This window comes from Vulpes lagopus, chromosome 7 (assembly GCF_018345385.1).
Source record: "Vulpes lagopus strain Blue_001 chromosome 7, ASM1834538v1, whole genome shotgun sequence".
Taxonomy (NCBI): domain Eukaryota; kingdom Metazoa; phylum Chordata; class Mammalia; order Carnivora; family Canidae; genus Vulpes; species Vulpes lagopus.
Genome location: NC_054830.1, coordinates 111,042,830 through 111,055,595, shown reverse-complemented (window position 1 = coordinate 111,055,595; position 12,766 = coordinate 111,042,830). Strand labels below are relative to the sequence as shown.

General features: G+C 49.3%; 1 protein-coding gene across 6 annotated transcripts in view; it reads right to left on the bottom strand.

The window, feature by feature from the left end:
* FSTL4 (follistatin like 4) overlaps positions 1-12,766 on the bottom strand; it is a 558,936-nt gene that overhangs the window by 19,580 nt on the left and 526,590 nt on the right. For 5 of the 6 annotated variants that reach the window (XM_041764231.1, XM_041764228.1, XM_041764229.1 and 2 more), the window contains 5 exons: positions 11,468-11,629; positions 10,970-11,104; positions 9,941-9,967; positions 6,582-6,700; positions 2,101-2,250 (listed from right to left, as the gene is read on the bottom strand). In XM_041764231.1, the coding sequence (XP_041620165.1) occupies positions 2,101-2,250; positions 6,582-6,700; positions 9,941-9,967; positions 10,970-11,104; positions 11,468-11,629 (593 nt within the window). The remainder of the gene's footprint in view (positions 1-2,100; positions 2,251-6,581; positions 6,701-9,940; positions 9,968-10,969; positions 11,105-11,467; positions 11,630-12,766) is intronic. The other variant, XM_041764232.1, reaches the window with a different exon arrangement.

Genomic DNA, 12,766 nt, shown 5'->3' with positions numbered 1-12,766 from the left:
CTGGATCTAAGTTTGTATGGTGATGATACTCACACTGACATCTCTGACCTAGACGTCCTGTTGGACTCCAGATCTGTTTATCCAATTGCTTATTTGACAGCTCTACTTACATTTTTGTTTTCATTTAAAAAAACCCATTTATTTAGAAAGAGAGAAAGAGAAACAGTGAGAGTGCAAGCAGAGAGGAAGGGCAGAGGGAGAGCAGCAGACCTCCTGCTGTGCGTGGAGCCTGATGCAGGGCTTGATCCCACAACCTTGAGATCATGACGTGAGCTGAAATCAAGAGTTGGATACCCAACTAAGTCACACATGTGGCCCAGCTAACATTTATTTTTATTTTTTTTTTCCAGCTAACATTTATAATAGCAGTTTACACTTGGCAGGTCTAAACCCAAATTCCTAATTTTTCTGTCTTCCTGATCCATGGCCTGCATGCCTCTGCCTTGCCTGAAGTCTCTATATAGTACACTGGTTTCCTATTGCTATGATAACCTATTACCACAAACTTAGTGGCTTAAAACAACACAGATTTAATTCTCCTACAGTTCTGGAGGCTGAAAGTCCAAAATTAATTCCACTGGGCTGAACAAGGGTGTCTGCTGGGCAGTGCTCTTTCCAGAGGTTCTAGGGGAGGTGTTTACTTGACTTTTTCCAGTCCCTATAACTGCATTTTTTGGCTTGTGGTCCCTTCCCCATCCAAAAAGCCAGTAGTACCCCAGTGTGCTTCAGTCCTTACACTGCCTCCTGCTCCTACACAGCTACATTTCTCCCTGCCTCCCTCTGATAAGGGTACTTGCATGTTCATCGAGGTAGGGTTCACCCAGGTAATCCCAAGTAACAGTCCATTTAGACAACCTTAATTTAATCATATCTGCAGAGTCCTATTTGTCCAAGAAGGTACATTCATTGGTTCTGGGCATAAGGCAGTGGATATCTTGGGGGCCATTATTCAATCCACCACTTACAGTAAATGGCATCACCATTCTACAGTTCCTCAAATGAAAAAGCCCCTAAATGACCTGATGTCCCTCTCTCAAAACTTATATTCAACCCAGCAGAGGATCTTTCCACATTTAAAACCTGTCAGGAGGGATCCCTGGGTGGCGCAGCGGTTTGGCGCCTGCCTTTGGCCCAGGGCGCGATCCTGGAGACCCGGGATCGAATCCCACGTCGGGCTCCCGGTGCATGGAGCCTGCATATCCCTCTGCCTGTGTCTCTGCCTCTCTCTCTCTCTGTGACTATCATAAATAAATAAAACTAAAAAAAAAAAAATTAAAAAAAAAATAAAAAATAAAACCTGTCAGGAATCTGATCAGTTCTCACCACCTCCACGGCTGTCTGCATTTCTTGCGTGAATTATTTCAGTAGCCATGACTCTGCTCTGCTTTGCCATCGGTTCTTAACAGAGCCTGACTCTTTAGTAATATAAGTCAGATTAGATCACTCCCTGGATGAAAAGCTTTCAGTGGCTTGGGCTGTGATTTACCTCTACCCTCACCATACCCCGCTCTCCCCGCTTCTCACTGTACTCCAGCCCCCACAGCCAGCCCTCTGATCCCACACTGGGAGGCCCACTGGGCACTTAGATCTCAGAATCTGTTTACTTCCAGAGCAAGAGCCAATTAAAAATAGTCTACCAGGGGCACCTGGGTGGCTCAGAGGTTGGGCATCTGCCTTTGACTCAGAGTGTGACTCTGGGGTCCCGGGACGGAGTCCCACATGCCTATGTCTCTGCCTCTTTCTCTCTCTTATGAATAAATAAATAAAATCTTAACAAAACAAAACAGTCTTCCAGTTCCTCTCTCACATTTGACCTGTAAATAGCTCTTAGAATTTACGGTTCTCTAACACTCTGATTTATGGCCTTTCACTCTAGAATCTAAATTCTGGGGCTTCACTGCTCATTCATGGCTGTTTTCCAAGACCCCAGAACAGCGCTTGGCACATAGTAGCTGGACATGAATCTTCTTTGCTCTCCCGGTCCTCAATCTGACTGCCTCTCAGAGGAGCTGGGCAGGGTGCAGAAAGCCAAGAGGAATGTAACAAGCTGTGCCCCAGAACCAGAAGCCCCCCACTGCCCCCTCCCTTAGAGAGATGTACCTGTAGAACTTTCTGAGCTTGCACGTCAACCACGAGGACTCTGTTCAGTGCTGGTTGGGCCACATAGATGTACCGGTGTCGGATGTTCACTGCCGAGGCCCACTGGCATGGCTGGGTGGCATTTCCTTCCCCTTGGGGACAGATTTCTTCCTATAAAGGAGATAGGCTGCCATATATCTTCTTAATCCCTTGCTCCCCACTGCCATGCGTGAGTTCCCTCTCTCTTCACCCTCCCCTGTCCCTCTGTTCCTTCTCCAGAATCCACAAACCTGACACACGAGCCCTCCAACATCACCTGCTTTTAACATTCACCTTTCACCTACTCTCACTCGTGAGGCTGTAACTCCCTCTGTGCGATTTTTTTACCGGCAGCCACAGGCCTGCTTTCTTCCCCTTTGTGTGCACACTTGCCCCTCTCTGAATCCCCATCAGATAGAAAACTGTTAATGGACAGACTTCCCCAGGAGTGACCTACCCTCTGCTTCCTCACCGCAGGGTCGACACCGTTCCCACCAAGCTCAATACTCAGTACTTCTCAGTTATGAAATTAAACCTGTGCCACTTCTTTATTTGAACTTGGGGCATCATCTGACACTGTGCTAGTCCTTGCTTCCTTCCCCCTGCCACCCTACCCCAGTGGCTGCTCCTCTGTTGCTTGATCCTGCTCAGTTTGCTGATTTCTGTATGTTGGAAAACACAGGGGCCACCGGATGACTTTTCCTCTCCAAAATCCACTCCCGTTGCTGAGCTCATCCAAACCTATCACATTAAATACCTTCTATGTGCCTCCCACTCCCAAATTTGTACCTTTAGTTAGAGCCTCTTCTCTGAACTACAGACTTATGCAGGCAACCACCTAGCTCTACTTGGCTGTTTGATGTACAACTCCAACTTTAGAGTCCAAAATCATCTCCCAATTTACCTCCTAATCTGGCTCATCCCATTAACAAAATGGCAGCTCTGCTGTTTTACTTCTTTAGACCCAAACCCTTGCAGCCCATCTCTGAGTCCTTTTTTTTTTTTTTTTTAACTCCTATGCTCAGCCCTCATCCACTGCATCAAAATCCATTTCAGCTTTACCTTCAAAAAACATTCAGAATTTGACTTTGCCTCATTGCTCCCTACCTCCAACACCTTGGCTCAAGCCATACTCTCTGTTGCCTGAGTAACTGGTTTGGAGCATCCAGGATGTACTCCCTGATTCCACCCTGACCACCCCCACCCCCACCTGTTCTCAACACAGAATCCATTGGCATCACTTTAAGTCTGCCCATGTCCCTCTTCTCAACATGGTCCACTCCATTAACATTCCTTCTCACTCAGAATAGGATCCAAGTCTTCCCTGAAGCCTACAAGGTCCTGTCCACTCTGGCTTTTGCTATTCCTCTGACCTTCAGCTTTTCTTGCCCTTACCCACCATGCTCCATGTACATGGCATGCTTGCTTTTCCTTCCTCATGCCCCCCTCTTGCCCTAGGCCTGCGTGTTCATTGACCTAACACCACCGACCTATCTCACTCCTGTATCTTGCTGCATTTGTCATTTGCCACCTGACTTTATGCACTGATTTGTCTACCTCTGTTTAGGCTCTCTTCTGTCACTAGATTGCTCTGTGACAGCAGGCTCTGTGTCCATCTCCTTCACCGTTAGATCCTTAGCACCTAGTAAAGTGCCTGGCACAAAATGAGGGCCTCAAGTGTATTTGTTGAATGAATAAATGAGCGAAAAGGGGGACCTTCTTTTCCCTTACCTTCCATGATACACAGTCTCATGTTTTTCATCATGACATTGGCCCCCTCTGTCTCAGTCTCCTCGTGGTCCCTCTTAGTCTGCCTGTCCCTTAATTACTGCCCCCTGCCCCTGCCCCGCAGGGTTCTGTTCAAGTGTTCAACTCAAACCACTCACTCACACCCTTGGTGGTCTTGTTTACTGCCCTGGCTTTAGCCAACACCCATATGTAGATGGCTCCCAGATCTGTGTCTTTAGTTCAGAACCACCTTCTCCAGTTCCTGCCTGGTTCTCCCACAGCCTCCTCAAACGCAGCTCCTGAGCTGCTCCTCTCCTCCATACCTGCTCCTTCTGCTGGCTCTTCATTAGCAGCTGGCCAGCCAAGACCAAGTATGACCATCACCCTTGCTGCTTCCTTCTCCCCTACGGTCTGCCACGAGTGAGTCACCAAGGACTATGGAGCCTCCTAAATCCCTGAGTTTATCTACTTTCCAGTTCTTTCCTAAATGACTGTAATCACTTTGGGGCAGAGCTTTTACCTTCTACCCTAGCCACTGCCCGGTATCACATTAAATCCTCACCAACTACCTCAATTCATATGTGAGAAAACAGAGGCTTGGAGGGATTAGGTCACTTGTCTAAAGCCACTCAGCCTACTGAGCAACAGAGGTGGGCTATGAACCCAGGGGTGCCCTGCTCAGAAGCCTGTGCCCTTATCTACTACACGTGAGGCTTCCCACTGCACAGAGTGGATGCCTCATCCAGCAGAGATGCCCGAGAGAAGATGTACCAACTTCCTTCTTGCTCAGCGCTTTAACAAGAGGCTTGCTTCACGATAACCCTCTTGGGAGGTGTTTGGGCATTTTCTAGAGAAGAACACTGTTGTTTGGGGTTGTTCTATAGCTAACCGTGGTCCTGTGCTGCCTGAAAGTTCTGCAGGGCCTGTCTTTACTGTGTCTTGTTCTAGCTTCTTAGGAAATGTGAGTCGTGGTTAGGATTTTAGAGATTACCCTCGAGCTACAGATTAGGTTATTGCAAATCTATGAGAAATTAATGCCCATGTGACAGGGAACAATTATTTAAACCTAACTGCTAGAAATTAACTAGAACCACTCTTTCTTGATGGTTTCATGGCTACTGAGTGGAAGAAAAATTCATCAGGGGTAACACATCTAAAAAAATAATTCATATCAAACAGCCCAGAAAACAGCTGTTCCAGAGCTACAAATGTGAAGAATGCAACAGCCTGAGACACGCCAAAAGCCAGCATGGCAATGCAACAAGGTGGCTGCGGGAACTCACTGGGGCCCTACCCACTTCCACCATGAGCTCCAGCTCCATGCTCACCTGTTCATGCACTGTATGTCCCCAAGCAGAGGGCACGTGGGGGCTTGTAGGGGACTCTTTTGGGTTAATGCCATTGTTCTACCATAAAGTAGCTAAGGTTTTTACCTTATGCAAGTGACCACCAACACAAGGCCAAGTGAGAAACCAATGGGAGGGACAGAGCCCTGGGGTGTGGGTGTGGGAGGAAGCACAGTCTGGAGGACACCTCTGGACAGCTGGGTCTTGGGGGCTACAGGGGTGTTCCTGGAACTGCTGCCAGCCATCACCTCTTCGGCCTAAGTTCATGGTGCATTGCCACTGTGCAGTGGGCTTCATACTTTGTAGCACCTGTGACACTCAGGGCAATCTCATGCTTCATGCTCTCTCCCCTGGTTCCTTAGGAGTCACTGAGAACCTCCTCTATTGACTGGTTGAGAACCCCTTCCTTTTGTAAACTCGGTGATCCTTAGGTTCTGTGACACATGTTCTCCAGGCTTCCTTAAAGCTACTTCTTTTGCCTGCCAGAGAGCTGAGGACTCTCCAGCTCACCACTGCCTTTTCCTTCCTGCTCCCCATCTTCTGGATGTTTCTATGCTTGTGTCCCATGGGCATCTCAAACTCAGGGCATCATAGGGCACCCTCAACTCCTTGAGGAGGAGACAATCTGCTCTGCTTTTGGGATCCCCAGCCCCAGACAGAGAAGGAGCTGTATCCCCCTAACCTGCCTCTCCTCCTCTTCCTGAGTGAAGGGCACTGTGCCCCCCCCCTAGCAAGACCCTGGATTACGCTTGTGGTGCCCGTTGATGTCACCTGTGAATAACACTAAGATACACTCAACTATCCCCTTTGCCACTGCCCCTGGCTTGGCTAGGTCACTACCCTCTCTCACGTGGATGATCACAACATCCTGTGCACCTGCTTCTTTGCTGGGGCCCTGCACGTGTTCTGAAGCAGCCCCACCATGGCCGTGCTTCACTTCAAGGCCTCCAGATGTCCCTAGAATTCTTAAGATAGAACATTAATACTCCTTGGCTTTGACCCCAGTCTATGGTCACCCTAATCTCAGGCACACAGAGTATGTGCAAGTCCCCGGATGTGACGTGACATTTTCTGCTTCTAGTGGCACCTGCTTCTAGAGGCACCTGTTTGGCTGTCTATTCACACTGCTGTCTCCATCCTTCCTCAGTGAACTTGTAGAGCAGAGAAACCCATCTGTAAGCCCTGGGTCTCACCTAGGGCTCTGTGCACGGAAGTCTGAAACAAGGAAGGACACCTTCAACTCTTAGCTTCATGGGTACTTTCTCTGGAGCCTTGGAACACATGTGGAACAACACCACACATAGAAAACAGAATTTCCGAAATCGAGGGGCACACATGATGTAAGACTGACTTTGAGGATGTTGTCTGTGTCCTGGCACAGACACTTACATAGCTCATGAAGATCTTCTCAGTGGGTTTGAGGTGCCTCTGGATCTCACAGTCCACGGGGTGCAGGATGATGATGCCATCATCGGAGAAGACATAGAACATGTTTCCCACACTAAGGCCTGGGAGGAGCAAACATGGCCATGGTTATGCATCGCCCTCTTAGCAGCTAGCCCCCACCCTCCTATCCAGATGCACTGCAGGGTCATAGGACATGCTGGGCACACAAGAAACCTGCGGTTTGGGTGCATGCGGTCCAGGCCCAATGTATAAGTGCAGGTCAAGGTGATGTGGGATGAGCAGGTGGTGTGTGGGCAGCATGGGGACAAAGTGCCGGAGGGCTCTGCAATCCCAGGCTATCCTTCCAGACACGCACCTCTGCCCTAGGGCATCTAGGACTGGCCACCAACACAAGTTTTCAAATATATGACAGTCTTGGCTCTCACATACATTTGATCTTTCCTATTCTGAAGTCAGAGTCTCCCTTGGTTGACTGTTGTCAACTAGTCCAGTCAGATGGCCCAGATCATGCCATAAAAGCAAAGGCTCTTATTTATTTTTTAAAACATGTTTGTCTATAGCACCATTCCCTGGAACATGGCCTAAGAATGCTGTGGCTGGTACTGCTTTGTGCCAGTTAAATCCTGGCCCGTCGGTGCCAGCAAAGCCCTCCTTAAGGACAGCTGGCTGCCACCTCCGCCTCAGCAGTTGCTCTGTGGCAGCCCCACGTCAGACAACAGGGTGGTGGCCTGGTCATGCCCCCCTGCCTGCTCCCACCCCTGCCCAGGTGTGGGCCTCGGGGGAGAAATCTCAGACTAGCAGAGAAGTGGCCTTGGGATGAGCCAGTTCTGCCTCCTTATTATAAAGACATAAAAACCCCCGAGGTCCAAGGAAGGGAAGGGGCTTGGTTGAGGCCACCTGCATTTGTGCCAGAGCAGGGGTCCGGCCCCTGGGCTCTGTGGCATCACCGTACACCTCTCTATAAGAGGTAAACATGGCAAAAAAAAAAATAGGCAAGGTGTGAGTTCTTCCTTTCTCTCTCCCTCTCTTTATTTCTTGGGAAGGTAGAACACGCAACAGATTTCCATAAATGCTAAGAAAATTAAATATATGAAGAACACGCTCCTTCCTAGCATGCTGAGAAGCCTGGTGCACAGACTTGACTATCTGGCTAAGTTTTTAGTGTTAGAAACCAATACAAGAGGAAATAGGAGCCAGCATTCCAGCTGCTTCCAGTGGCTCTGCAGGCAGTTTTCTGGGCCCTGGGCCCCCAGGAAGTACCAGTGCCTGTGGTTCCCAGTGTGGCCCAAGGTCCCTGATTCCCTGACACAGGGATCTGGGCAGGAGGGGCTCTGGGCAGGAGGGGCTCGGCCACTGGGAACAACTTGACCCCAGCCTCGCAGAAGCTAGTAGGGCCTGGGAGCGCCCTGCCCAGGTTCCAGTGGGGAGTCCTAGGCGGCTGAGTGTTAGCTGAAGCGGCCGCCTACGCAGCTTCTGCCTCAGCTCCCGGGGCATCCTAGCTCCTGGCACTACGTGCTCTGTCCCTGTGTATCCTGTCCCAGCGGGGCCTGCCTGTCGATGCTCACCTGGCAAACGTCTTTTGCTCAGACCTATGGGCTGAAGAGCCTGCCAAACTGGAGACGCCAGGGACGGCCTCCTGGGACGTGGATAGCCGAAAGCTAGCAAGGTAAGCTTGAGAGCTCAGGGACTCGATGTGGGCTTGCCACCGTGGCCCCTGGTCAGGCTAGGCACAGTGCCTTCCTCACAGCCGGCCACGGATGTGGGCCTCAACAAACGAGTGGCTTCCCAGGAGAGCCAGCCTCAGGATCCAGCCCCCCGGAAGGCTCTGTCCGAGCATGGCTTCTCCGAAGGTGGCACGAAGGAGCTTTCCTTGCTGCGGTGAGCCCCCCTCACCTCATTTCTCTGGTAGAGACCGGACAATTCCCTGCGGCCGGCCAGCCACCCTGTCTGTTTGGGCTCCTATTGTTTCCCTGCCCCCAGCTTTGGGTTCTAGCTGTGAAGGGTTCAAGTGGCGGGCTATCCGGGCAGCATGGATTTGTTTGCCACTATGCTGTCCCGTGAGCGCAGCACCCGCCAGCACCGAGCCCGAAAGCCGTTGGGGGGGGGGGGGGGGCGGTTCTCAGGTTGGCCTTAAGGTGGGGCCTCTATGGCTGTATCTCATACACCCCAGGGCCTCCTGCATTCTTTGCTGGTCTCCACTTTTGAAACTTGAGCCTCTTTGTCCTGAACTCCCTTTAGGAAATTATCACTTCTTAAAGATACAGAGGGAAAGCTGTGTACCTCAGGGGCCTAGGAGCTGGATCAGGGGAAAATTGTCCATGATGAGTGGCAGTTGCTACAACTTGTCTTTCCAAGGAATCCTAAAGCCTACTGGCATCAGTTCCTCATTTTTCAGGCTCTGCTTCTGTTTTGCTCTCAGACTTACTGGAAGCAGCAGTGCCCGAGGACGTTCAGGAAATTGTTCTGTGTCTGTGTATGCATTCATATGCGAGACTCTAGGCAACGCCAGGGGGAACACTCATGAGGGAAAATAAGATAGGAAGTAAGCTGGCTTTTAAAGAGGGAGATTTTGTGCTTCACCCTGAAATCACATGGTGCATTCTGCTACTTCTCATACTTCTCCCTGACCCCCCCCTGCATCCATGAAACTGCAGAACAGGTTACCTCAAGGGAATCTGAACTCTGGGCAAATGCACATGCACCCCACATAGTGACTTGGGCTCTGTAACCCAGTTCCCACCTGGGCCTGCTATTTTTTGAACCGCATGAAATTGTCAGTACTAGACCATTTTTGATGTAAAAAAAATGGCAGCTTTTTAAAAGGCCCAACCTAATACCTAAAGATGGTTTGATACATACAAATTTTAAAAGTCTATTCATTTAAAAATATACCTGTAAGTATACATTTACAGAAACCATGGCGGCTGTTTCCTTTGCCATTTCCTCAAAGTAATCACTAAACCCCAATACTAGTATCAGCTCCTAGAAAAATGTTGAAGGCCCAGTCCGACCAGGAACCCCTGCCAAGTAGTCTGCTTCAGTGACTGGCATCTGCTTCAGTGACCATTTCAAACAGCTTTAGATGGCAACTTCCTACTTTTAAGTTCTAATGGACTAGTGCCCATTAAAGGCACTAGCAGGGTTTATATCTGCTTCTCACTGTGTGCCACTTGAGTTTGACATTGACCTGCTCCCTCCCATCTGATCTTGTAGGCGCACCCCACTTGTGGGGACCATTTGCTATCTGGAAAAGCTGATAGCGGCACAAGGAAATATGGCCCATGATGGAAGCATGAACACAGGTGATCACAAGCACAACACAGAAGGAGCAGGCTTGGTACCTTCCTCTCGCCACAGAATGTTTGCAACTACAGCATCAGAGAATCAGAAAAGCAGGAACATGATTGAGAGAAGGAAAAAAGAACAATGCAATGTCAGCATCTTTATCTTAGTGATTCCATTCATGGATGTACTACTACCTAATCCATCATGTGTGGAGTCCCCATCACCCTCTGCCCCAGCAATAGCACTCTGATAGGATTCTGAATGTGGACCAATGTTTCCAGGTCTCAGGACACTTTTGATTTCTAATCAATCTTTGAAATCAGGATCATAGAAATGAATGGGATCTTCCACTTCTGTGGTTGACAAGGAGCAAGCACCATCTCTCCCAGAGCTCTTGGTTCACTTCTAGAAGCCATATTGATTTTCAGCTAGGATTCCCCTAGGAAGACCATCTGAAACACTTTTGACGGTCTCCTTTGATGATGAAGACTCAGAGTGGAGTCTTTGAACAAGGGCAAGAGATCATATCTATCACCTGTGTCCACGGAATCACACCTGCAGAGCAGTGGCTACAAGGGAGGGCACACTTGGCACACTAGGTAGGCTATGATCCCTGGAGCAAAGGTTATGTGTGCACGTGTGCCCAGGCCACTTCCTGGGCCCCAGTGGGACGGCAGCATGTGATACAATTATTGAACTGGCATCTAGTCTATCATATAGTGAATGTACATCATTGGCTGCTGGGTGATAGTATGGAGGACTGTGGTCTGTGGGTGAGGCCAGAGATTCTAGTCATAGGGCGAGTAGGAGGCAGACCTGGGGCTAGGGTATGCAAGCTTCCTTGTGGTCTTGGGCGCTCTCTGCTGTCCAGTGAGTTTCCCTGTCTCTGTGTTGTCTAGGTTGCCAGGGAAGATCTGCTCACCTCTGGGCCCCCTCTGCCCCCAGCTGTGAGCATGGAAGAATATAGGAGTTTACCCTTGTCTTCAGGGGCTCATAGATGGTGGCTGCGGCCCCAGTCAGTTGGTCCTCTTGCACCCAACACCCCCCAACCGGTGCAAGAAGCTCAAAGGCAAGAGTGGACTCACGGGTTTTTCTAGCCGAGTCTTCGATGAAAAGTGAGGAGATATCCTCGTCCACGCCCACTTCGTTTTTGGCAATGCAGGTATATGCCCCTGTGTCTTCATACCGGACACTGCCGATGTGGAGCTCGCTTCCGTTGGCTGTGGGAAGGACAGTGCTCCAGATGGTCTGCTCTCAGTTGGGACCTCCCACCTCCCTCCCATCTCCCTTCTATTCAGAGTGGTGAGGTTAAAAACACAACCCTTCAGCAGGGCTGGGGGCAGCCAATGCTTTTGTTGGGCTGGAACAGCTGAACTAAACTGTTGACCTGGGACCTGATTGACAGCTTATCATCACTGCATTCAGAAAGCCCACAAGACCTGTGTGAGTCCAGATAGCAGGAGAATTTGGGGAAACATTTGTTCACTCCCAACACATCGGACTTAGAAACACTTCCGCTGCTGGGGGAAGTGTCAGCTTGAACTTGATGAGGATAGCAGAAAGGCACTGAGGGCCGTTCTTACCTAATAGGGAGAGCTGTTTTGACATCTGGGTGGAGACATCCATTCCATTTTTCAGCCAAGTGATTCTGGGCATAGGAATGCCCTCTGCGTGGCATCTCAGACTGGCTGCCACCCCGGGCTCCTGTGCCTGGGTCTCTGGATACACGCGGATGACAGGTGGCACTGTGGATGAAGTTGGTGCTGGTCAGAGAGGGCCCACACCTGGCCTCAAGCCTGTGTCTGGCCCTGAGACCTGCTCCAGAGGGTGGACCCGGAGGCAACTCTGCAGTTCTCTCTGTAAATAGCTTACAATCATCCTGTTCAGCAACTCAAGCCCTAAAAGAGAGGGCTATAAAATGGATTGTAAGCAATAAATGTGTCAGGCTGTGTGCCCTGTAATTCATGACTTTTGCCATTATTCTAAATATGATCAGAAAGACATCTAGATATTGAATGCTGTTTAGCTGCTACACATAAAGGGCAATAGCCGCTGCACATTTATTTCTGAATGAATAAAATTCAGATACATTATTTCTGTTATCGGAAAGCCATTGGACAGGGGCTTAATTTTTTGCAGGAAGTGCTTCACAAAGCACTTATGATCACTTTCTGGCAGTGCTACTAATTATATCACCACTCTGGGGAAGTCCATTGATTTTCCAGGGGATCATAGTTATTTCTCTACTTCTCACCCCCAGCACCATGGGTGAAAGGCAAGTGTGCCCTCCTTGGCTCAGCTATGAGCCCTGCCAGTCAAGGTCAGCACTGAGGATGTAACCTGGTCCATTCATGGGAAGAACACAGGTGGGTAAGGTATTGGCATCCACCACAGATGGTGAGATGGGGAGGAATGTGGGAGATGCCTGGAGGAAGTGAAGATTGTCTGGAGTATCTTCCCTCTCATCCCTAGCTCTGGGCCCAGGAAGTAAAATAATTATCATTTTCAATGGGATTGAGGGCTCTTACCTATCTATATATTTTACTTTACATACTTCCAAAATGGCTTCCAATTAGCTTATGTAAAGACCCCTGGATATTAAACTCAACACACCTATTCTGGAAAGGTGGAAGATGGATTCTTCCTTAAATATGCTGCTACATTTTCCCAAAGGTATCTGGAAGCTCCTATTGTCTGATAAAAGAAAGTGTCCCAGTACTTTAGGACAGAGATTTTTCATGGGACCAGAGGTAGAACATGTTGATGCTTATGTAGAAGGAGGTAACACTGTTAATCCTGGAACATGAGCAAGATTTCTAGTGATCTAGCTTGGGAAGGCTGAGGACAAAGAAAAAACTTCATTCCCTTGTTGTGAGAAATGG